General features: G+C 40.0%; 1 protein-coding gene across 2 annotated transcripts in view; it reads right to left on the minus strand.

The window, feature by feature from the left end:
* The window catches only part of ITGB3 (integrin subunit beta 3), a 1,138,779-nt gene that overhangs the window by 587,489 nt on the left and 523,957 nt on the right, over window positions 1–27,333 (minus strand). For both annotated transcript variants that reach the window (XM_044055223.1, XM_044055225.1), the window contains exon 10: window positions 15,095–15,524. In XM_044055223.1, coding sequence (XP_043911158.1) covers window positions 15,095–15,524 — 430 coding nt within the window. The remainder of the gene's footprint in view (window positions 1–15,094; window positions 15,525–27,333) is intronic.

Below are 27,333 nucleotides of genomic sequence, written 5' to 3' on the forward strand. Positions count from 1 at the left end.
GCTCTCAATCTGTTATAACCACATTGCCAGGTTTGCCACTGGGCTGCCTTTTAGGACACATCATTGCATCAAATCTAATCCAGCTTGGATGGCTTGAACTGCCCAGTCTAATCCTATATAACCAATTGGTTATGGCCCATAAAATCATATATAACCCTTATAATACCCCTGCACTCAAAAATCTTGTCACCCTCTATAATAATCCTAGACCGCTGCTCCTCCAACAGACTTATTATTCAGATATGTAAAACTAATAACTCAGCCAGTGACTCTCTCTTGGTAAACTCTGTAGGTAGATCGTGGAACTCTCTACCAGCTGATATTACCTTACTTTCCTCTCTATGTCAGTTTAAAACTAGGCTCAAACACCACCTGGGAACAAACTGGCTATGTCACTGTATCAAGCCTGGTTAACTTTTCTCTGGAGAGTGTAAATCTGCTATGCAGCCTACTATGTAATTTAATCTGATTGTCACTCATTGAGTAACTTTACCTGATGAACTGGTATAATGTTTGCTTATCTAATCTCTGTAAATAATCTATTTGTAATTTGTAATATGTGACATGTTATGTTGGATTTGTTATTCCTTGGAGTGTTTCTCTCCGGGCCTTCGCTGAAAATGGACATGTATCCAGTCGGATTATCCCAGTCAACAAATGTAAAATAAAGTAAATAAAATAAAAAAAAAATGACACAAAGATAGGTAAATGTAGGAATGGGAGGCGAGTCTAGTGAAGGTTTTGGAAAGGCTAAACAAGTGGGCAAACAAGAGGTGGCTGAGGGTAAGTGCAAACACATAAAAAATAGTGCAATATCCCTGGTGTGAAGTATCAGCTAGGGGGAGTGGAACTGATGGGAAAAGAGCAGGAGAAGGGACAGAGGTGTTACTGTCACCTGGATTTGACAACTGGAACAGAGCGAGATGAAAGTGGCAGCAAACAGGGTGCCTGGGTGTAGCCTAAAGGAACAGATTCCAGAAGAAAAGAGGAAACACTTCTGCTCTACAGAGCCCTGGTCAGACCACATCCTGGGGACTGCATGCACTTCTGCAGGCCATAAAAATGAAAGGGACACTAGTCTACTTGATGGAAGCCAGAGGGAAGGAATGAGAGAGATCCACTGGATGGAGGAAGGACTAAGATCATCTGCTAGAGGATCTACAGTCCTTGTAACCTGAGAGAAGAGATTGGTGGACATGGTACACAAGAGTGCATCAGGCAGTGGCGGCTGGTGACTTCAAATCAAAGGGGGGCTGCAGGAGACAGCTGAATGGGTGGGGTCAATGGGAAGGGGTGCAGCCAACTAGAAAGGGAAGGAGCTATGCTCAAAACCACAAAAACTAACTTTAATTAAATATGCTGCCCTGGGTGCCAAACCATCATTATGAGAGTCCAATCAAGACAAAATGAAGTGTAGAAGAATAAAAATATTTCAATGCATTGGCTGTATGACAGCTTAATATCTAGATGGAAACAAAAAGGTTGTGAGGCATGAAAAAATAAATTACTTTTTAAATACATTACTGGGATGCCAGTCAAAATCAAGTACAAAAAAACAAGCAGCACACAACTCAAACCGCTTCTCCTTGCACTGCAGTTCTAATTATAATTTATATTCAGTTTTATTAAAGTACCAAGTAACATGCTGAAAGTAGAAATCTCTGTGATGCCCCCACTTGTAAAAAAATGTTTCTTATCCAAAAAAGACCTGCTGCCTGACAACTATCTACTTGTTTCATGGGGAAAACATGATCAATGTAAAAAATGAAAAGCAAACAAGAAACAAGCTCAAGATACATTGCTTAAAGGATTACTGTACAGGTTATGGACCACACATGATTGGCATTCTGTTTAGTTTATGGGTAAAGCCTGCAGAGATGACTGGAAGTCTCCAACAAGTGTAATGAGCTTCTTAAAATAATGTAATCATGTCCTTTATTACAAATACTGTCATATGCATTTCAATACCCAAGACTTATACATTATCTAGTTAAGTATTCTCTGCATGGCAACAACAGAAAGGCTTTCAATGTTGGCAATTCTTTAACATTATGCTTATTAAAGCTTACTTGCATCTTACGATCTCAGACAAGCTTACCTAATGGTCATTAAAGCATTGCTACTTAAACACAGAGCAAAAGGCACTTTCTGAGTAATAAGCATAAATCAACAGTACAAAAATATGACAAAAAACAGACCATTCTGCAAAATCAAGGATAGATGAAAAGCCACTGTAGTACTTGTGTCTACCTTGGATGGGGGGATACTCTGCACATTTACACTGCATAACTACTCCTTGCCTTGCTTGGACACATCCAGAGTCACTACATGAGGGAGTAGGGTGCAACATGTATGTCACAATTTGAAATGTCTCTGGCTGACTGTGATGGCCCTGACACATTTGTCATACCTCTCAACCTCAGAGCAAAAGATCTGGACAAAGCCATACATAGAAGTGGGACAAAGGCCCAAAAATAAGGACATTTTTTAAATATTGCTCTTATAAACTTAGAAATATAATAGACTAGGTCTTGCATTAGTATGAATTTTCTGAAGAGTATGAAATCTGAAACTCAAATGTCTGTCATTATTTTCTAACTTCAGTCTTTAATGGTTTGTCACTAATTTGCCAAAAAAACCCACAATTTTATGAAAAATGGACCAAAAATGTGATGCAAAAATATAAAATAGCCACACAATACAGCTGGGAACCTGTCAAAGAAGGGACACTTTAATATTAATACTGCTAACTTGAGCAGCTGACAAAATAAAATAATCTACATGCATTTCTGAAATAAAAGTAATCTATAACTCTGATTATTACAGTTATTTCTTAATTGTAAACCATCCACATTTTCTTCCAAAATTGCTATTCTGCGCAAGGATTATTAGGGGGAAGAGCAACATTTTGAGCCAAAATCGGGGACAGTTAAGAGGTTTGGCTATGCCTAATTCTATAAAGCAATTTATTTGCATGTACTTCTCAACATGTTATTGCAATAAATCTGGACAAGGCCAAATATACTGGGGGAACATATAAACAGTACTAAAAATTGCTCTTAAATAAACTGAGACAGTTGATAGAATAAAAGGTCTTACTTTAGCATGCATTTTTCTGAAGGTTATGAAGTCTAAAACTCAGTATGTCATTATTTAGTGACTTAATTCCTAAATGATTTGCCAGAAAACTACAAATTTTATGAGGAACAAACCAAAAATAAGAAGCAAAAATCTATTCATTCTTTGAAAATCTGGACAGTTGGGAGGTATAGTTCAGCTGGGGCTGTCTTTGAGTTTGCCGCCCTTCCCCCTCACAAAATCATGGTCGAATGGAGCCTCCCCCTGCAGCCATTCCAATGATCCATTACTTGGCTGTTTCACTCCATTTACCATAAACACTAATGTGCATACTGCTTTACTTCTATGATGATTTGGACTTTATTTGAAAGTTTTATTTTGCATTTTACAGCACAAACACTAATACATCTGCTAAACAAAGCAATGCAGTCTCACAATGAAAACAGACTTAGCATTAAAACTTCTCTGCCCTTGAAACTGACATCATGGTTTTGACAATGGATTCATGGGTTCAGCACCCTGATGGTTTTATATACTACCACTAACTCCATCTATTGCAACATGAACAATGGTTTGCTAATAGAGTGGGGAATTTTTTCTAGACAACACCAGACCATTTGAAACTAACTGCGGTGGTGGTGCTGTGGTAGCATTGTCACCTCACAGTAAGACGTTGTCCTGTTCAATTCTCAGTTAGAGTGTCTTCTGTGTGGAGACATGCGTGAATGGGCAGACCTTCGTTGAAGGTAGTGTGTCAGGGCCGGTAACTCGGCACGTAAAATCTATTGCCAATCATTAGCGGACAGGAGTTCCGCTGTGGCAACCTAACTGGGAAAAGCCGAAAGACACAACAACAATAACCAGACCATTTGAAACTGTGAAACATGCTATCCTACTAAACAAACTCACTAGTTTAATTTTAGGCCTAGCACTATAAACTGGAATATAAGTTACTCAGCTGATCATGCCAAGTCTTCTCTCATAACAGTCTATCTCACACAGCTACAGTTAATTTTGGGCTGCCACACTGCTGACGCTTGGCTCACCACCCGTTTTCTTCTTTGGAGTATTGGTCTTTGATACACTGGAAGAAACAGTGAACAGGATTAACCTCCTTACTGATGACGTCCGATACTAAATCCTAAAAAAACTAAAATGCTGTTATTTTTATCTACACAAAGGTCTACTGCTGTTAACTTTACAATAAAAGCAAATGATGGCACAATAATCACCCTGACCTCTCTATTAAACTATTAGGTGTCATTATAGATAATAATTTAAAATTCGACCTACATGTCAACCAATTGATCAAAACCATCAATAAAAAACTAGGGTCACTTTACAGAATAAAAGCCTTCCTAACCCCCCCCGGCCAAAGTTGCCATAGCTCGATCTCACCTTCTCCCTACTCTTCTGTATGCACCCCCTCTTCTCTCAGATGTTAACAAGACTGTCCTGAACAAGCTCTCAATCTGTTATAACCACATTGCCAGGTTTGCCACTGGGCTGCCTTTTAGGACACATCATTGCATCAAATCTAATCCAGCTTGGATGGCTTGAACTGCCCAGTCTAATCCTATATAACCAATTGGTTATGGCCCATAAAATCATATATAACCCTTATAATACCCCTGCACTCAAAAATCTTGTCACCCTCTATAATAATCCTAGACCGCTGCGTTCCTCCAACAGACTTATTATTCAGATATGTAAAACAAATAACTCAGCCAGTGACTCTCTCTTGGTAAACTCTGTAGGTAGATCGTGGAACTCTCTACCAGCTGATATTACCTTACTTTCCTCTCTATGTCAGTTTAAAACTAGGCTCAAACACCACCTGGGAACAAACTGGCTATGTCACTGTATCAAGCCTGGTTAACTTTTCTCTGGAGAGTGTAAATCTGCTATGCAGCCTACTATGTAATTTAATCTGATTGTCACTCATTGAGTAACTTTACCTGATGAACTGGTATAATGTTTGCTTATCTAATCTCTGTAAATAATCTATTTGTAATTTGTAATATGTGACATGTTATGTTGGATTTGTTATTCCTTGGAGTGTTTCTCTCCGGGCCTTCGCTGAAAATGGACATGTATCCAGTCGGATTATCCCAGTCAACAAATGTAAAATAAAGTAAATAAAATAAAAAAAAAATGACACAAAGATAGATAAATGTAGGAATGGGAGGAGAGTCTAGTGAAGGTTTTGGAAAGGCTAAACAAGTGGGCAAACAAGAGGTGGCTGAGGGTAAGTGCAAACACATAAAAAATAGTGCAATATCCCTGGTGTGAAGTATCAGCTAGGGGGAGTGGAACTGATGGGAAAAGAGCAGGAGAAGGGACAGAGGTGTTACTGTCACCTGGATTTGACAACTGGAACAGAGCGAGATGAAAGTGGCAGCAAACAGGGTGCCTGGGTGTAGCCTAAAGGAACAGATTCCAGAAGAAAAGAGGAAACACTTCTGCTCTACAGAGCCCTGGTCAGACCACATCCTGGGGACTGCATGCACTTCTGCAGGCCATAAAAATGAAAGGGACACTAGTCTACTTGATGGAAGCCAGAGGGAAGGAATGAGAGAGATCCACTGGATGGAGGGGAAGGACTAAGATCATCTGCTAGAGGATCTACAGTCCTTGTAACCTGAGAGAAGAGATTGGTGGACATGGTACACAAGAGTGCATCAGGCAGTGGCGGCTGGTGACTTCAAATCAAAGGGGGGCTGCAAGAGACAGCTGAATGGGTGGGGTCAATGGGAAGGGGTGCAGCCAACTAGAAAGGGAAGGAGCTATGCTCAAAACCACAAAAACTAACTTTAATTAAATATGCTGCCCTGGGTGCCAAACCATCATTATGAGAGTCCAATCAAGACGAAATGAAGTGTAGAAGAATAAAAATATTTCATTGCATTGGCTGCACGACAGCTTACTTGATATCTAGATGGAAACAAAAGGTTGTGAGGCATGAAAAAATAAATTACTTTTTAAATACATTACTGGAATGCCAGTCAAAATCAAGTATAAGAAAAACAAGCAGCACCCAACTCAAACCGCTTCTCCTTGCACTGCAGTTCTAATTATAATTTATATTCAGTTTTATTAAAGTACCAAGTAACATGCTGAAAGTAGAAATCTCTGTGATGCCCCCACTTGTAAAAAAATGTTTCTTATCCAAAAAAGTCCTGCTGCCTGACAACTATCTACTTGTTTCATGGGGAAAACATGATCAATGTAAAAAATGAAAAGCAAACAAGAAACAAGCTCAAGATACATTGCTTAAAGGATTACTGTACAGGTTATGGACCACACATGATTGGCATTCTGTTTAGTTTATGGGTAAAGCCTGCAGAGATGACTGGAAGTCTCCAACAAGTGTAATGAGCTTCTTAAAATAATGTAATCATGTCCTTTATTACAAATACTGTCATATGTATTTCAATACCCAAGACTTATACATTATCTAGTTAAGTATTCTCTGCATGGCAACAACAGAAAGGCTTTCAATGTTGGCAATTCTTTAACATTATGCTTATTAAAGCTTACTTGCATCTTACGATCTCAGACAAGCTTACCTAATGGTCATTAAAGCATTGCTACTTAAACACAGAGCAAAAGGCACTTTCTGAGTAATAAGCATAAATCAACAGTACAAAAATATGACAAAAAACAGACCATTCTGCAAAATCAAGGATAGATGAAAAGCCACTGTAGTACTTGTGTCTACCTTGGATGGGGGGATACTCTGCACATTTACACTGCATAACTACTCCTTGCCTTGCTTGGACACATCCAGAGTCACTACATGGGGGAGTAGGGTGCAACATGTATGTCACAATTTGAAATGTCTCTGGCTGACTGTGATGGCCCTGACACATTTGTCATACCTCTCAACCTCAGAGCAAAAGATCTGGACAAAGCCATACATAGAAGTGGGACAAAGGCCCAAAAATAAGGACATTTTTTAAATATTGCTCTTATAAACTTAGAAATATAATAGACTAGGTCTTGCATTAGTATGAATTTTCTGAAGAGAATGAAATCTGAAACTCAAATGTCTGTCATTATTTTCTAACTTCAGTCTTTAATGATTTGTCACTAATTTGCCAAAAAACCCACAATTTTATGAAAAATGGACCAAAAATGTGATGCAAAAATATAAAATAGCCACACAATACAGCTGGGAACCTGTCAAAGAAGGGACACTTTAATATTAATACTGCTAACTTGAGCAGCTGACAAAATAAAATAATCTACATGCATTTCTGAAATAAAAGTAATCTATAACTCTGATTATTACAGTTATTTCTTAATTGTAAACCCTCCACGTTTTCTTCCAAAATTGCTATTCTGCGCAAGGATTATTAGGGGGAAGAGCAACATTTTGAGCCAAAATCGGGGACAGTTAAGAGGTTTGGCTATGCCTAATTCTATAAAGCAATTTATTTGCATGTACTTCTGAACCTGTTATTGCAATAAATCTGGACAAGGCCAAATATACTGGGGGAACATATAAACAGTACTAAAAATTGCTCTTAAATAAACTGAGACAGTTGATAGAATAAAATGTCTCACTTTAGCATGCATTTTTCTGAAGGTTATGAAGTCTAAAACTCAGTATGTCATTATTTAGTGACTTAATTCCTAAATGATTTGCCAGAAAACTACAAATTTTATGAGGAACAAACCAAAAATAAGAAGCAAAAATCTATTCATTCTTTGAAAATCTGGACAGTTGGGAGGTATAGTTCAGCTGGGGCTGTCTTTGAGTTTGCCGCCCTTCCCCCTCACAAAATCATGGTCGAATGGAGCCTTCCCCCTGCAGCCATTCCAATGATCCATTACTTGGCTGTTTCACTCCATTTACCATAAACACTAATGTGCATACTGCTTTACTTCTATGATGATTTGGACTTTATTTGAAAGTTTTATTTTGCATTTTACAGCACAAACACTAATACATCTGCTAAACAAAGCAATGCAGTCTCACAATGAAAACAGACTTAGCATTAAAACTTCTCTGCCCTTGAAACTCACATTAATTGAAACAGCATTGAAATCCACATTCAAAGAAAATACATTTTGCCAGTGGCAGATAAAGATTAATTTTTTTGGGCTGTTTTCAAATCATAGGCCCCTTGCAGATGAAACATACATGTACTCTTTGATACACCTTCCTGATAGTACTAAATTATATTCCTTGTACAATACAGTACAGTTGTTAGAGGGTGTTTTAAATTTATTGTTTTGAACATTTTTCCAGTAAACAATGAAACAAAATGCATGCACTCATAATGACAAAACTGCCCAGTTCAGAACATTTCCATCATAAAAGTCTACTCAGACTTCTACAGTCCACCATTATCAGTAAATATGCACAATTCTACAGTCCACCATTATCAGTAAATATGCACAATCTCTGAAGAAGTAAAAGTCATCTAAATTATTCCACATTAAATAAATCTGTAACTAATGAAGAGGTTACTGCTAGCAAACACCTGTATATTTCATGGTTTCATTGAAAAATAAAGTGTCTGATGCCCCTGAGGAATAAATTGCCTATATTACATCAAAAAAATGATAAGCTAGTAATATTGCAATAGGAAATGGATGGGAAACTGATAACAGGCTCATAGTTAGTATCTTTGCCAAGGATGACATTCTCAGTATGGCAGCATCCACCCCTTGTGGGAGTAGAACCCACAGCCTTCTGCATCAAAAGCAAGTACACAACCTGTTGTGCTATTAACAATGCAAGCAGACTCAGCATAAGCAGCACTAAACTCTTCCCCTGCAGCTCTCAGCTCCTTGTAAAATCTAATCAATACTCAACTGCATCTCAACTTCGCAGCACAAGAAATCTGGAAAAAGCCAAAATGTATTGGGGGGGGGTCAAAAGCCCAAAATCCAGGGACACATTATACATTGCTTGTATAATCTTGGAAAGTTGCTAGAATAAAATGCTGTGTTACCACCATACATTTTACTGCCAAGGTCCCTGTGCAAAACAGTCAGAGCAACATACCACTATGCCAAATCAGCTGCTTTGTGAAAGAGAGGAAGGCTGAAACTTAAACGGCTATCATTTAGTGAATTCAGTTCTCACCATAGCTGTCAACCTCTTAGCACAAAACACCTGGACAAACCCAGTAATGAGGGAATACAGCCCTCAAACAAATTCAGTGAATTTAGTTCTTGCCATAGCTGTCAACCTTAGCACAAAAAACCTGGACAAAGCCAATAATGGGGGAATACAGTCCCAAAAATAGGGACAAATTTCAAATATTCATCTTATAAACTTAGAAAATTGCTAGAATAAAAGGTTGTGTTACTATGTATTTTCTGAAGAATATGAAGTCTGAAATTCAAATGCCTGTCAATTTTATTTCTGACAGAACAAAAACAATTTTCAGCAGAGGCCCAGGGAGAAATACTGCAGACACATGTCTTTGCAAAATGGCAGGACACAAGAGCAAATCCACACAAACACAGGGAGGAGATGCAGACTCCACACAGAAGCCACCCCAGCCAAGAATCAAACCAGAAACCCTATAGCTGTGAGGCAACAATGCTACCACTGCACCATCAAATATTTAAGGAATTAAACATTCAGAAACCTGAAGTCTGAAATTCAAATGCCTGTCAATTTTATTTAACATCTGTTAACCAGGACAGTCTGACATGGAACAAAAAAACAATTTTCAGCAGAGGCCCAGGAAGAAATAATGCAGGCATGTCTTTGTAACATGTGAGGACACAAAAGCAAACCCAGACAAACACAGGGAGAAGATGCAGACCCCACACAGAAGGCACCCCAGCCAAGAATCAAACCTGAGAACCTGCAGCTGTGAGGCAACAGTGCTACCCGTGCACCATCAAATATCTAAGCATTTAAACATTTAGAAACCACAGATATTATGAGGAACAGAACAAATCAAATATGAGGCAAAAATTTGCTAATTTTTTTACAAATGGTGGTGGGTAGGGAATTCAGGCCCTTAATACCTGCATACAAGGTACAGGGTTCAAGCCTGAGGTATTCCCTACCACACCACCATGAGTTTGCTCTAGCCACCAGTATATAGAAACTGGGGCAGTTCACACACACACACACACACACACACACACACACACACACACACACACACACATCTTGCCGATGAGCTAAATAACTGCTCCCCTTGCCGCCGATATCCAAACAGCCCCTTTGCCAGTATTCCTTGCGCGATTGGTCCAGCCTGCTGCTGCAGTCCGGAGTGCCTCCATTCCGTGACGCCACTGCCGCACAGACTGCTGGGCATCTTGGAGCCGAGATGCCTTTCCCTCTATCTAGACTGCTGAGAAAGCAGTCTGAGAGTGTTCTCGTCTATTTTAGAGCATGAGCACATGCACACACTTCCGGGAATTTACGGTGTTTGTTTTTGTGTTTCTCTGTTTTATTTTTATTTGTTTTTTAGGTGGGAGGGCTGCAGTCCTGCAGTCCTATAGCACAAGCCGCCCCTGGCATCAGGGAAATGTGTATAAGAGTCATTCTGAACAGGAAGAACAGAGATGGAAGCAGTGATGGAGACAGAAGGCACATACTACTTCCTTGATCTCCAAAAGGAGTGTTTCACAAAGAGTGGGGTGGATCCATGGAATGGAAAACCTGAAAGGGTGGTACAGAAGGAGTCCACAGAGGCATTTTAAAGGTCATAGAGCAGGTGGTCAAAGGGTAAGAAGGAAGTTAGGAACTGAGGAAAGGTAGAATAGCAAACTCAGTTAAAGGGCAGAGTATATAGGCTTATTGTCTCTTCCTGCTATTAAGCAAATGCAATACAATGTAAGCCAGAGCTCCCTTAAAATCTCAGCAGCAACAGATGTTTGTAACAGTTTCCCATATGTCATACGCCATACAGGTTGAGCCTGGAGGAGGTTAAGGTGAGTCTGGTAGACACCTCAAATGGGAGAGGAGCTTGTGGCAGGTAATAATCAGCTGTGGGGTGGTAGCAATAAGAAAAAAAAAGCATCTTATTAGTGTACAGTTTGAAATGGCTTCCAAACAAGTAAGCTGCAACTATACGCAAGTGAAAGGCAGAAGAGGAGAGCATTAGAACTAAACAGTCCCACAGCTGCCGTTCACAATAAATAAGTGATCGACACTCAAACGTGATCACTTAGTATTAAATGACAGTGAAACAGCGGCAATCACAATGCACCATTTCAGTCTTCAGTACCCCACATCTACACTTACATATACTAAGACTAGGATCACTGCATCTTGGAGAAAAGTACATTCTCTGAGATAACACAATCACAAGTGTTAAACAGAAAACAAACAAATCTCACATTTGTGATTTCACATTAGGATGTTATCAGAAATGACTAGCAATTAAGTGTAGCACCAAAAAATCATAATCAGTAGCAGCATGCAGGTAGAGCTTAAAATTAAAAAGAGAGGTTGAACTGCTTATAATTCCAAAGTCAAATATAATACTCTGAGTCAGCACTTTGATGTAAATCTGTACAAGTATTGGGAAACAGGACACTCATGCTTAGTACTACATAACTGGGACACACACTCACAAAGTGCCACTGCCATTTCACAATATAGCATTAAGCCACTAAGATAGATGCTAATCCTTCAAGAATGGCAGACAATACTGAGGCATTCCGTACTTCCTATCGAAAATCTTATGCATAAACTGCAAAATAAGCCAAGGCATCAAGGATGAAATGCATTAAGTGATTAAAACTACTAAGTGCTGGTGAACAGAAGAGCCCACTGTACAACTCTAGATATAAGCCTATTTGTAATACAGCCAGACTGATCAGAGTGCATTTGCATTGGTAACGCATTCAGTGACCACTTTTAGGAGCATTTTTATATCTATCGAGGAGTTCTTCTTCCACTGTTATGTTTGTAAATTTTTAACATTTTAATGTGTTTAACCATATTTACAAGTTATAAACTCTTTTCTAAGGAAGGAAGAGAAGGAAAAACTTCTGACTTGAGGCTAAGAAATTCCAAAACACTGTAGTCAGTTCACTAAAGGCACTTTCACTACTAGACACAGTAAAAGGATTTCTATGACAAAGAAACTGATCCACAAAAGTGGAATTAACTCATAGTTGTGAGTGGTTATAGGTAATTAGTGTGCCACAGGGGGCAGTGTCTAAGTGAAGTAGCATAGATGGACTTGCAAAAAGCAAAGTGAAAGTGGGGAGCCACTGTGAGCAAATAGTGTGAGGGAGTGTGACTGGCAGATCCCGAGTCCTCTTTAGCACATAGTGGCTTTAATTCTAGCATTTCATTTGTGGTTAGAACAGAAGCACTGAAGTGCTTCCTGTGTGGCACAAACTGTAGCAGCTTAAAAGGACCAAAGAGCTTTTTTTACTTTTTTAGTCCTAGGAGAGGAGCTTTTTTTCTCTTCAAGTTCAATGAGAGTGGGATTTTTTGAGGGGGGCCACTAGAATGGAGGACAGCATTGGGTAAAACAATTTACATCTCTGACAGGAAGAGTGCCCCAAGAAATAGCATTAGTTTGTTTCAGCATCTCATCTCATGAGTGATCCCTGTGGCATAATGGTCAAGGTGTTTGCCTTACAGCTGCAAGATACGGGGTTTGTTCCTCACTTTTCAAAGGAAAATTGGTTAGGCTTGAAAGGGCCCACAAGGGCAGCTAACCTATGAACCTATAATGGGGAAGAAGAAGATTATATTCAGACACTCTGATATTTGTTTCTGAGTCTAAAAAGTAAGTTGTATCAACATTTTCATGTTGTTTCAGACATCTCTACTTCATACTGTATATAGCAAATCAGATACATACATATGTATACATACATAAATAAATAAATAAATAAAGACAAAAATAATAGAACATCATAACAGCTAGTTTGTGGAAAGTGTGCTTATCCAAAATACAGGATGTTCTCCAGTTAGGGAATGAGTCTTTTCATCAATCCTAGAAGGCACTGTAGTGAATCTAATGCATTGAAAGGGATCAGATTGGTTCTTTTTGGCACTAAACAGCATGTACTCTATTTCTGAGATCAGCGATGACAGGTATAACATGGAAAAACAGAACATAGGAATACAGGTCAGCAGACACAGAAGGTACTGTGACACCACCCAGCAAATGGATAATCCTGACTTTGGGTTTTACCTGAATCAAAACTTGTGTGGGGTGAGTCAGTTCCACAGCATACAGGGATAAAGCCCTGACCATGACCCATATGTTGTAAGGAGGGCTGAGCAAATAGTTGCTCCTCATCCTCATCACATTTGGCTCATCCATTATCAGGGCTGCTATCCGAAATGGGAACATGTGGGTTGTTCTCTGGGATTTATCCCTCTGTGCTGTGGATATTGGGGAGGGATAGGGATGCATGTTCACTGCAAATGTTCTGCAATTCATCCCTACTGGAGGCTTGAGATACAGCAGAGGGACTTGCCTACAATGGACAAGGGGTGCAGGGCCTTCTGAGCAGCTACAGCACTCATGTAACTGGATAATATCACTGCAAACCTATCTCTTGGGCAATTACAGGCATGCACATGGGAGAACAGAAGAGCAAAGGAAAACCCCTCTGATGGGTACCTGAATGATAGCTTCCCCAAGACCATGCTGTAACACCATTATAAGGAATAAAAGGGTTACTTTAAAGTGGAATGCCTCTGTTGATGATGGTTGGCAGGTTAGAGAGGCAAAAATGAACAAATAAATCAATAAATCAAAACTTGTATGCATGTATGTATGTATGTAAACTGACTTAAGGTCACAGTTATTCACAAAACAGAAACTTACCTCTACTATATCTTATTTTATAAAAAAAAAAAAAAAAAACTAAATAAATACAATGGTTTCAAGGTGTGATCTGTAAATTCCCTTCAGGTATTAAAGGAAACATTTTTTACATCTCCTTCTGATACACCAGGTCCAGAGCACAATATATTTATAGCATTTAAGTTTCTAAAGTACACTCACACACTTGTACACCTGTCTTCATTGACAATGAAGTTTGTCAGTGGTAGTAATGATGGCCTTAGAATTCAAAGTATAATGTCATGAAGTGCGGTGCTCTTCTTGTTTTGGTTGTTACCAGGATATTAGCAGAACTCAAATTCCTGTAATTGTGACTACAAAGTATATTTAAAAAAATGTAGCTAGAATTATGGTATCCCCTTGTTATAATATGGAAGCATACATTTCAATGGCAGTTAATAACTGCTTGGGCCACCAGTTCGGAACATTTCCTTATCAACTGGATAAAGTGTAAAATTCTGCTTTACCAGTTGCTTACTTTATCACAGCATTCTTAAGAACTGCATTACATTTCAGCCATGCATTTTCAACTGTCTTATTGTGCTTAGCTGTACAAAACACAGGAATACAGGTCAGCAGAGATAGAAGATACTCAGCAACCTCTAAATGAAAATGACAAATAGATAAACCATCAGTTTTTTCTGAAATAATGATTGTTTCCTGAGCCATCCATCTTATATGCTCCATTCAATCACATTACTCTCATATCATTTTCTTTTACTTGTAACATGACTATTTGGACTCTACAGACAACCCTGAGGCATTTCAATTTTATGTCATGTCTCCCTGTCTCTTTCCTTTCTTCTGGTCCATTGCAATCTAGAGTCATTCCAAGTATGCCAGAGGAAGCATCCATTCCAAAGACATGCATCTGGAGCATTTCTCCGGGCCTCCTCCGAAAAAACTCTCTGTGGCTACCTACCTCTCCGGTCAACAAATGATAAATAAAATAAATAAATAAATCATTCCTTTCCCCACAGCACAAAGCATCCTCCTTTAACTTCTTATATATCCCCATCCCTATTAACTGGAATTACTGCCATTGCTTAGACTTTTGGTACTTAAGTCAGTACTAGCCAGGTAAATTGAACAAAATGTCTTCCAATCTCAGTACATTTTCAATTAAGAAAACAGAAAAAACTCTTTAAATTCACATTGAATAATACGGTGAAAATCACTACAAGACAAAGAGAAAATAATTTCTTTGCACCTACCTGAACACATTTTACCCTTGTGGCGAACACAGGAGAAGTCATCACACTCGCAGTACTTCCCCCACACTTTGCCAAAGTCATTGTTGTGACATATGCATTGGCTACATGAACACTCCCCCCTTCCACTGCAGACAGGCTGCCCTTCCTTTGGAATACACTGGTCCTGTTTAGTAGGGTTGTATTCGCCTTCTTTGCATTCACACATGGGGCCTAGGTGCCCTGGGTAGCACTGACAGATGCCACATTCGTAGGTCCCATTGCCGTAATTGCACTTAGTACTATTCAGCTCTGCTGAAGCTTCACAGCTACAATCACAGTTGAAGTTTACCGTTATGGTGAGGGTATCTTTAAATCCTACTGGCTTTATGCTGAAGGTTTTTGTTTTGCTGTCTGGACAACCTCTTGCTTTGGCCTCTACAGAAAAGCTCACCTGGAATAAAGTAAAATAAGTTCTTGTTTATTGCACAAATAGTACTTTATAACATAACAACCAAATCTGAAATCATATATATATATATATATATATATATATATATATATATATATGTTTTACAGTTGCAAAATAGGCTGGCACAGTGGCTGCCTCAAGGTGTTTAACTATCCAGTTAGGTATTTTCTGTGAAGTCTGCATGTCCATGTTGTGTTTACAGGGGCTTTTGCCATGTTGTTTGGTTTCCTCTCATATCTCAGAGACAGGTTCCTATCAATGCATCAACCACTCAAATGAACAAACGTTACAAGACCATGCCCAGAAATTCTAAAATCTGGAAGCTCAAACAATGGATGTTCATTGTGTATGATTGCAGTACAGTGAGGATCAAGGTTTTGCTCCCTTTCCCACTGTGGTGTGATCTCTGAGTTGGAATTAGCAGGTGATATGGGGGGGGTGCAGGTGTTGTGTGTGTTCAGTTCCATTTGAGCTTCTGAGGTTTCAAGTATATATCTATAACCTTTCTCACTTTCAACTCCTGCCTTGAAAGTATCTAATAATTATTACTTACTTCTAGGAGTCCTGATTTTACATTCTGACAGTGTGTTGGTCTGAAAACATATTTCTAAATTGCTTAAAAGATTAGAATGATGTGTAGCAATTACTGGAAATACTTCACCAAAAACAGTTGCTATCTCTGAGAATTAATATAAAAACTTTGTGAATAATGTTAACTGGACTCACTGTGGTATGGGTGCTATACACTTTAAATTTTGTTACAATTGTCTCATGTCTGGCTGTGACTGAAAAGGGGTGCCTGGACCAGGCCATGCACCCAACTAACAAACGTCTAAGTCAGCATTGGGACAGCAGTCATCAGATTGGGACCATAGTCCGTATATAGCACAGTGACAAAAAGACCTGTGGCCAGTTGAATTAGAGAAGTTACTATCCTCCTGTCAACCTCTGAAGGGACACAACAGATGTGATTTAGCCTTCAGGGCTAAGAGCATACCCGTTGGCACCATCATGGAACCAGAGTGCCTAGGCCTAGGTTGGTCACTAAGGCTTCATGCACCTTGCCCATGTCCTGTCTCTCTGAATTACTTTCCTTTCTTCTTATGGCTAACCTAAGGGGAAGGTCCACAACCTATGCTGAAAAGGTGAGTGACCCTTGGTCTGAAGTAATGAGCTTTTTTGTTTTCCATACTGATACAGCTTTTCTTTCTAAAATATGAATGATCTTTACATGATTCTAATAAGTGTTCTGAGCACCGACAAAAAAAGGATTGAAGGTGAAAGGTCTTTGGGGGACTCTGTCTACCACAGTCATGCCTGTTAGTAAGTTTCCATGGATATCATAAGCCTTGGAATGTACTGAATAAAAATACTCAGTGCTTACTTATATGGACCACAAAAGGCTCATTTTCTTATTGCAAAATGAATATGCATACAAATGCTTCCCTGACAATGGGTAATGATGCATTACTAACTGTTCTGAAAACACCCCAAGACAGTTTACTTACTGCTAAATTATCATGGTCCTGGACTCATGCAAGCCTTGCATAATAATGATAATCTATATATACATAAACATTACATTTAGCATTGTAAAAAGTTGTATTAACACCAGCTACTAACATTAACTCATACTTACTAACACCTACACACAAGACTAATGTTATTAACAATGAACATTTTTTATATAGCACAGTCCAACTTACACATGTATATGTTTATCTGTGACAACACAAAAGGATTGAATAGTTTGTCCTGCAGCAATGATAGTGCATGAACTATGTAAATGTAACTGGTGTACACATGTTTAAACATATCTCATTATAAATGTAACGCAGCAAAAAAATTGTATCAGTTGTAAAATCTATTTGTGGCTAATATGAACTAGAACACAACTTGTTCTAGAATATAACTGTTGTTGATAAAAACTTGAACAAAGGTTTGGAAATATCAAAGGTAATTGGCTCAGGTCATGTTAGAAAAGTGTCCATGGATCAGCACACACACCCAGTTATAAAAAAAAAAACTTAAATGGATAAATAAATAAATTACACGGTGCCAAAACTATCAATAGACTTCAGTTGTGACAGCAATCAGTACAATAAGAATGCTAAGAAAGAAGTGTAAAATTCAGAATCTCTCCCTAGCAGCACTGACAAATGACAGCTGAATTATGGCAAAAAGAACTGAAGATAAATGTAGATATGTAGGCTGCTCTCCCCTTTGTACTCAGCGTTACTCTGACATCTGCAGTATGAACAGGAAACCAGACTTTGGGAAGGGGGAACATCCAAACCTCTGAAAGTCTGGACAGCTAAAGCAATGCTCAAATGTGGTTAAGTCCCATACAAATGCCACTGCAGCAGAGATCCATGTGATGAACTTGTCCAATGCACTTCATTTGATCTTATTTTCTTACGAAATGCACAACTGAGTATGCAGTTGTATTAGTTTCTTGTACTGTATTAAACAATTATGATATGTCTAAAAATCATTCAGATTGTTGAAAAACAGTTCATTGCATAAAAGAAAAAGAAGTGATCTGTTCTTTCAAAGAATATACAACATTATGTATATTTCATCCAAAAGGATATGACACATTAATTCACTGTATTAGTTTGTGTCAAAGAAAGGCATTTTTAGAGGTATTTATTAATGTCATAAATGGTGTTTCCCTTTTCTGTCTAATGTCACCTTCTTCAATTTTTCAATGAAAAAGATCAGGAATATTCCTTTTTTACTTTTCTTATTTTTACTAGTAACTAAGACAATAAATGCATTTGGTAACAATGCAAAATCTCAGTTTTTTTTTTACTGTACTATGCTCCAGATGGAGTCTTGATACAATGGCTTTAGATGTAACTGCTGATCTTTGCTCCCTCCCTGCAAGAAACACTAAGACAAATGGTTAAGCATCATGCGATGGCTTTACTGTAACTATGTAGTACATGATTTTAAAGGAAACACACAACATTTAACAGGCTTTGTGTACTAGAATGCATCTGAAGTAGGACTGACTGTCTTGCTGGGAGGAGTACAATTTACTTTTAAGACTTAGAAAGGAACAGTAAGGTAATACACCAAATGAAATAATCTGGTGTACAACGATTCTCTAGAGACTTAATTAATTTTGTAATAATGACTGTTCTGCCCTGTGGTGGTCTGCACTGGTAGGTAGCAACTGAATCGCTTACAAATAAATTCATGGGAAAAATAGTCCGTCTTTAAAGTACATGTTATGCTTACTACTCCGATCCCCAAGGGAAATGAAAACTTTTACTTATCATTTCTAATGTCAGTCTGATGCTAAACAGTCCCATCTCTGCAAAACCCAAGTGTATACAGCAGCAGGAAAAATATAAGCATTCTGTATAGGAGTTGTCAATGAAATCATACAACCAGTATACCTTACAGACCTTCTGCACTGAATAATTTCAGTTTTATAAATATTGCACTGAATAATTTCACATTTATTCTACAATAACATCTAAGGAATAAAAATCACATCTGCACTGGAATCGATTTTCAAGGTATTCACTATTTGGACGTTAAAAAAATGACATGATGTAGGGAGACACTTAATCTGAGGTATCTGACTCGTATAACTAGGTGTGATAGTCTTCCTTGCTGCCAGTTGCTGTAATTGCCAAGTAATCTAATGCTCACCAGCCTGATTCCCGTGCACTACCACTAAGCTAACTATTCCTCCCAGAGCCCTAGTCCTAACATACACCATCACAAAGCTAACTACCTCTCCCAGAACCGTGACTTTAACCCTAAAATCAGCTTCCTAAAGCTAACCTCACTCTACCCTCCCTAGCCATACTCTGAGCCAACTCCCGTTCACTTCCTAAGCCTAAAACCCCTCTCCCCTCCAAAATCCTAACTCTGAGCCAACTCCCATTCACTCCCTAACCCTAAGATCCCCCTCCCATCCCTAAGGTTAACTCTGAGACAACTTCTGATTGCTCTCTAAACCTGAAATCTCCCTTCCTTTCCTAACTCTAAGTCTGAGATAACTCCTGATAGCTGCTTAAACCTAAAACTCCCTCCCTAACCCTAATCTACAGTTAAATGCCTATACATAAAATCCCCTCCATTCTCTAAACCTAAAGTCCCCCTCCCCATTTCCCTTCCCCACTTATCAGTTCCACGAGTAGAGCTTCATGCCTATGACCATTGTGGCAGCTGTGTCCCTGAACTCATGTTTGAGTTTGAGTACCTGATCGGCAGATGGGGAAACAGCAACTAGAGCCCCTCCTGTAAGTTCCTGGATTTTGAACACCTGGGGCTTGAGTGAGGTCATAAGGGTCTCTTGGTTAACTTATTGCAATTGTAAACACACACCAAACATCAAAATTACCTTCACCCTCAACATTACCTTACTGACTGTAGCTACTATAAAAGTAATATTATTAGGCTTAAAACATTCTGCTAAAAATATCTTCATTTAGCAAGTAACAATTCAGTTTAATAAACTAATAAATAAATCAGATATGTAAGAGAGAAGCACATTATTACTTATTTTAAAATTCTTGCACTTTATTAGGATTACGTTTCCAGTTTAAACACTGGCATCTTTTTGTATGGAGCACAACTGTACAAATCATGTAAGTGAACAATTAGTTGTACATAATGCTGGTGTCAGGGTTTACATCACCCCGTACCTCACTCGTGTGCTAAGCCTAACCCCAACCCTACACATTATAGGAAAAACCTTTTGGCTCACAGTACCACTACACAAGATACTTACACACACTACATATGCACTAGCAGACACACAGACATACACACATGCACACACACTTACTCTAATCCTTACCCTCAGAAAAGTGCACATCAACTTCCACCCCAATGCCAAAAAGTACAGTTGTGTAAAATCGTACCATGACAGTAGATGTCCTTCTCTTCACTGTTGCAGTATTCTTTACATAAGGGAATCCCTGCCAAGGGTAGCCCAATGTCTGACCAGTATACCAAAGTCTTTAGCGCTTACAGGAGTCATACATCACACGTATGCTCCCCGTGCTCAGTGTAGGGCATAGAGGTGACATATGGACACACACACTCAGAACTGAAAAAGGCTCAGGAGGAACAGAATGCCCTTAGGGACAAGGAGAACATTTGCATTCAGTGGAAGAAAAAGGAAAAAGAAGACTTAAGGACCCCTCACCTGGGACAGTAATAAACTATGGGGTAAGAGCTAAAAGGGGGTAGGAGGGAGGCAGCAGCAACAGTGAAGAGAAGGACATTTATTGTTATGGTAAGATTTTACATAACCATACTACGTCTTTCCATATCACTGCTGCAGTATTTTCTACCTAAGGGGGAGTGTAAGAGCTCAAGAGGAAGTCTGGAAGGAGTCAATACATTTACAATACGTGCCGGCTTCACTTCTAAACATCCCTGCATTTTTACTAGTTGTCTTCTGCTCCCTTTCAAGTAAGGTTTTCAAATTAAATCCCTTCCTTGGGGTAGAGCCAAACTTATTCCTGCAGTTGGAATCTTCCATTAAAATGCTTCAGTTTTTTGACAGAATACCCTTAATAATTCCTGCATGTAAGTTGTAAGTAGTTACAAGACTCACTTCATACCTAGTAACCAGTACATTATTATCCGCCTGTACTCTTAATGTATCTAGGGTGGAGAAGAGTGTCCGGAGTGATTTGTGACAGACGAATACCAGTAAGAGTGAAAGGAAGGTCTACAAGAGGGTAATGAGACAGTACAGTTGTGTACCTACCATAAATGTAGATGTTCGAGTGTATTCACTGTTGCAGTCATTACTCTTGGGTTATCCTGCTGGCAGGCTACCCACAGTCGGCCTGAATTACAAAGTCTTGGTCTGGCATCGGTTGCTGTCACCTCTTCCCTGACGTCAGTGTGCCAGGGGTATAAAAGATGCAGCCGACGCCATTTTCTTCAGTTTTTCTTGCCCCAGATATCAGGTGCCCCCAAAAGGGTAGGCTAAAAAGGTTATGCCAATAAACATGCATGCAATAAAGTAAACATTTCCTTCATCTACAAGCAAATACACCACAAAGGTTGTATAGAATAGAGAAGTACAGATAAGACCCAGCAAATGAAAGGGGGATGGTGGGAGGGTAACCTGGACTGCAACAGTGAATACACTCGAACATCTACATTTATGGTAGGTACACAACTGTACTATGTTCGTCATGTTTCACTGTTGCAGTCATTACTCTTGGGTTGAATCCCAAAGCTGAGGATGGGTGGCTGGGCTAAATAGGATTAGGAGAGGCTATGAGGCCCTGCAAAACTGCAGTGGCAAAGCCTGCTCTGGATTTAGTGTAGAGAGGTAAGTGGTAGTGCTTTGTAAAAGTGTGCACTGAACTCCAAGTTGCAGCCTCTAAGATGTCTTTGGTTGGTACTCCTCTGATGAAGGCTGCTGAAGTGGCTGCTGCTCTGGTAGAATGTGGCGTAATGCCCTTAGGCACTAATTTGCCATGCTGTGAGTAGCAGAAACGAATGCAGTGGCCTATTCATTTTGAAATAGTCTGTTTTGAGATAGCCTTTCCTTGTGATCCTGCAGCATATGCCACTAAAAGTTGTTCAGTCTTTCTGAAAGCTTTAGTTCTGTCCAGGTAGAAGCAAAGCTGTCTGTTTATGTCCAAAGAATGCAGACGTCTCACACCCTTGTTCTATGGGTTTGGATAAAAGGTAGGCAAGTGAATGGTTTGGTTAAGGGCCACACTGGACACCACCTTAGACATAAATGTAGGGTTCATCCTCAGAGAAACCCTGTCTGGATGGAAAATGATAAAAGGTTCCACAGCCAGGAGTGCCTGTAACTCCAAGACTCATCTTGCAGAGGTTATTGCTAGGAGCAGAGCTGTTTTCCAGGATAAAAACTTTATATCAGCTGTTGAGGCTGGCTCAAAAGGAGGCAGTGTGAGTTTTTCCAAGACATAATTGAGGTCCCATGCAGGAGATGGTGCTCTCCTTGGAGGTCTTATGTTTTTGGCCCCTCTGAGGTACTGACTTATTAAAGGATGAGAAAAATTTAGTGGTTCCGTATTGTAATGGGCTGAAATGGCAGAGGCATGAATCTTAATTGATGAAAAGGATAGGCCTTTGTCCAGCATCTCAGTTAAGTATTGTAAAATCTGAGGAATATTTGGTACAAACGTGTCAATTCCTTGATCCTGGTTCCAAGCACAGAATCTCTTCCATTTTTCTGCATAAGATTTTCTGGTACTGGGCCTCCTGGCCTCCAAGATAACATCCATTACAGCTTTGGAAAGAAGAGTGTTCTGAATGGCTACATTATCCGCCATGCTGCCAGATTTAAGGTCCTGAGTTGGCTGTGCAGGATTTGATTGTTTTGTTGGGTCAGTAAGTGAGAAGGCTGGACCTTGAGACAAGTTCTTTAGGATTGTGTACCAGTGCTGGCGTGGCCAGTCTGGCACAATCAGTATAATTTTTGGCTTCTCTTGTCTGACCTTTAGGAGTACCTTGGGGAGGAGAGGCAGTGGAGGAATGGCATATACTGTTAAGTTTTTCCATCTGAAGGATAGGGCATCCACTTTCCATGCTTGGTTGTGATAAATCCTTGTGCAGAATCTCCGTAGTTGACAGTTGTGAGGGGAGGCAAATAGATCTATGTCTGGGCATCCCTATTTCCTTGTTATCATGCTGAAGACTTGTGGATCCAGTTTCCACTCATGGGGATCCATGAGGTTCCTGCTTAGTTTATCTGCTAGAGTATTTATTTTTCCTGGCAGGAACTGTGCTTGCAGGTGAACCTGATAAGTCAATGCTGTGTTCCACAACATCATGGCTTGTCTGCAGAGGGGGTAGGAATGTGTGCCTCCTTGCTTATGTACCACATGACTGTAGTATTGTCCGTCTTTATCAGTAGGTGTCCTGGATGAAGTAGATCCTTGAAAGCTGTCAGGGCATTCTGAACAGCTAGCATATCTTTTTGATTGATATGAAGATGCATCTGGCTTGCGGGCCATGTGCCCTGAATACATTTTCCTGCCATGTGGGCCCCCCTGGGATAATCTGATGCATCCGTTGTTAGTGTCTGCCTGTGGGTAAGGCGAATGGCTGTCCCTTGTTGTGGCGACAAGCCTGTGCCCACCATTGAAACTCCTGTTGCAGGCAGGGAATGAGAGTAATTAATGTTTCCAGGCTGTGGCAATGTTGAGTCCAAACATTTTTTAGATACCATTGTAGTTTCCTCATATGCAGTCTGGCATAAGGAATTAGCAGAATGCAGGATGCCATGAAGCCCAAAGCCTGCAGAATTTTTCTTGCAGATAACTGGGTCTTTGTTGCCAACATTTTGAAGTAAGAAGTCAGTTACCTTTGTTTGTCTGGCGTGAGATAAGCCATCTGGGAGGTTGTATTTAAGCTTGCACCCAGGAATATTATCTCTTGAGAGGGTACTAGTTTTGATTTCTTTTCAATTACTGTGTACCCTAGGCAAATTAGTAATCTTTTTACAAACACCATATGCTTTAGTAGAATGTCTTTGTTCTCTGCTTGAGTAAGGCAATCATCCAAGTAAGGATATATTTGAATTCCTCTTTGTCTGCAAAATGCAATTACTGGTGCCAGGCATTTTGTGAAGACCCTGGGTGCAGTAGATAAGCCAAAGGGCAGTGCAGAGAATTGGTAGTGCATTGAGCCAGCTATGAATCTGAGGTATCTTCTGCAAGATTGTCTGATTGGGACATGCAGGTATGCCTCTTTTAGGTCCAAAGTTATGAGCCAAGCCTTCTTGCCCAGCATGGGCAGTAGCTGCTGCAGAGTCAGCATTTTGAATTTTGGAACGTTCAGAAATGTGTTTAGAATAGACAGGTCCAGTATTGGTCTCCAGGCTTTGTCCTTTCTGGGCACCAAGAAAAGTCTTGAGTAAAATCCTTGTCCCTGCTCTTGTTGTGGTACCTGTTGAATGGCCCTCATGTCCATGAGGGATGAAACTTGCTTTTGTGCCTCTGCCCATTGATTGTGTGGCAGGTCTGGCATACCTTTTGCCCTTGGCAGGGTGTGAAAGTGGACACTATGCTCAAGACCCATTTGTCATGGGTAATCATGTGCCAATTTGGTGAAAAATGAGCTAGTTTCCCCCCTAAGGGGGCTGTCAAAAGATAAGTGCTTGGTTCTGGCAGAGGAAAGTCATTGGGACTGTTTCCTGTATGGTTGTGATTTGTCTTCACCGCTTTTGAAGGTAGAAGCACCCTATTGTTTAGGCCTGTATGAGCCTTGGGGCTGGGATCTGCCTCTAGGGCATCTGTATCTGCCTCTTTGTGGCCTGTCTGACACTGGAAAGGACCAATTCTTTGTAGGCCAGTTCCTGCTAAATCTGGGTGGCTGTACCTGTAGGAAATCCTTAACTGTCTGCATGGACTTTGCTTTATCCTCCATTTTCTTCAACACATCTTCTGCCTTAACACCAAACAAAGTATCATGCTGTAATGGAGCATCCAATAATTTTGCTTTAACATGATCAGGCAGATTCTGTTCCTTTAACCAAGCATGCCTTCTGATGACAGAACCCGTAACAGTGGCCCTGCAAGAGGCCTCCAGTGAATCAAAACCACATTGCAAAGTATGCTTTCCCAACTTGTTCAGCTACATGCAATAAATCCTGCATTTACTTGATATCAGAACATTCAGAACTGGTCAACAGTTTCTGTTTAAGCAGTGACATTAAGTATTGCTGATATTTACGGAAGTCTGTCCAGGAGAATGCTGTACTTGTTTCTTTGTCTTTAGAGCTGTTTTAGTCTTTGTCTTTGAAGCTGAGGTTGGCTTGACATATAATTGTGTAGGTCTGAAAACACCCTCAGAAGCCGATGCCTGCTCAGCGACACCGGACCCATCTGAGGGAATAGTTTCCGAGGGTCCAATACCTTGAGTATCCAGAGGCCTAGTCAGCTCCATGTGGGAGTCGGAAGCAGCCTGTGGCTCTGAGGTAGTGGGCGTCAGGGGCTGCGAATGCGCCTCACTGAGAACCGGCAAACCAGCGACTGGCCTAGCGGGGGTCTCATCATCGGTTTTGGACCTCGGATGCCTGTCCTTTTCCTTGCGCTTTTTATAAACTCCGGTCATCAGCTGTTCCAATGGCATTATATAATTAAACCTTCGGCCAAAGTAAAGAAAGGCAAAATCGTACCGACGCTTAATAGTGCGTTGGTTAAATCTAGCACAAAACTGACAGCTAGCAATGTCGTGATCAGGGCCTAGGCAAGGAATACAGTAAGAATGAAAATCCTTATGAGGTATTTGCTTCCCAAAAGAAATACAATTGTTGACTTTTTATGACATCGGTCTGGAGCAAGAAAAAAGTTTCCCCAATGGGGTACTTAGCTTTAATGAAGACTTCGGATCTGAAATTCAATTTTGAAAATCTCAGGAGTCAACTGACTGGCACTTGCGAACTGCTTTTGCTTCGGGCACCGTGCGGCAAGAAAGACTGAAGAAAATGGCATCAGCTGCATCTTTTATACCCCTGGCGCACTGATGTCAGGGAAGGGACGACAGCAACCTACGCTGGACCAAGACATTGGAATTCAGGCCGACTACGGGTAGCCTGCCAGCAGGATAACCCAGGAGTAATGACTGCAACAGTGAAACATGATGAACATCAGCTATGTTATATGGGTTGGAGACAGTGGCATTGACAAAAAGGCAGGAGTTTGAGCTGGATGTGGCAGAGTTAAAGATGTTAAGATTTGCAATGGGTGTGACGAGGGTGGACAGGATTAGGAATAAGTATATCAGAGGGTCAGCCCAGGTTAGAAGGTTTGGAGACAAAGCCAGAGAGGCAAGATTACATTGGTTTGGACATGTGCTGAGGAGGGATGCTGAGTATATTGGGAAAAAGATGCTAAGGATGAAGCTAGCAGGTAACAGGAAAGGAGGAAGGCCTAAGATAAGGTTTATGGATGTGGTGAGAGAGGACATGCAGGTGGTTGGTGTGACAGAGCAAGTTGCAGACGACAGGAAGAAATGGAAACAGATGATCTGCTGTGGCAACCCCTAACGGGAACAGCTGAAAGAAGGTGATGACTCAATGTATCTAGGGTAGGCCTTGCATGTAGGGAGCCTTTTAAAATAGGTATAAAATGTCCCTCCCTTCTTTTAGTTTGCACTTCGTCAATTAGATCTTGTAGGAATTGGAGTGGGTATCCCCTCTTCAAAAACATCTGTTTTAAGTTAGTATATTCAGACATAAAATTGGTTTCTAAGGTACTCATCCTCGCTGCCTGCACTAACTGACCCTTTACTACTGATTTCTTCTGGTATATTGGATGTCTGCTAGTAAAATGCAGAAATGAATTTGAATAGGTTTCTTTCCTAAAAATGTTTGCTATATAACAGGAATTGGGTTTATCCTTTATTAATTCCACATATAAGTAAGCGATTTTCTCTTTCTCAAAAGAAAATGTGAATTCCAAAAATGAAGTGCTTTTATTCATTTCATCCACTATCCCAGTTGCTACCTCAATATCACCCCTGACGATGATAAAAATATCATCCAAAAAAAGTGTATAATACACTACTTTCTCCATAATATGTTCTTTGTTAAATACGTAATGATTTTCCCAAAAGGCTATCACCAGATTGGCAAAGCTAGCCCCACAATGTGACCCCATAGCCACTCCCTTTTTCTGCACATAATATGTTTCTTCAAATATAAAAAAGTTGTTCTTCAAAATAATATCAAGCAGTTCTTCTATTAATCTCAAATCACTCGGTGGTGCCCCTTTCTGTATTAAGAATTCTACAACCCATTCAATCCCCTGCTCTTGTGGTA

This window comes from Protopterus annectens, chromosome 13.part0 (assembly GCF_019279795.1).
Source record: "Protopterus annectens isolate FY-2018-M chromosome 13.part0, PAN1.0, whole genome shotgun sequence".
In the NCBI taxonomy this organism is placed as follows: Eukaryota; Metazoa; Chordata; order Ceratodontiformes; family Protopteridae; genus Protopterus; species Protopterus annectens.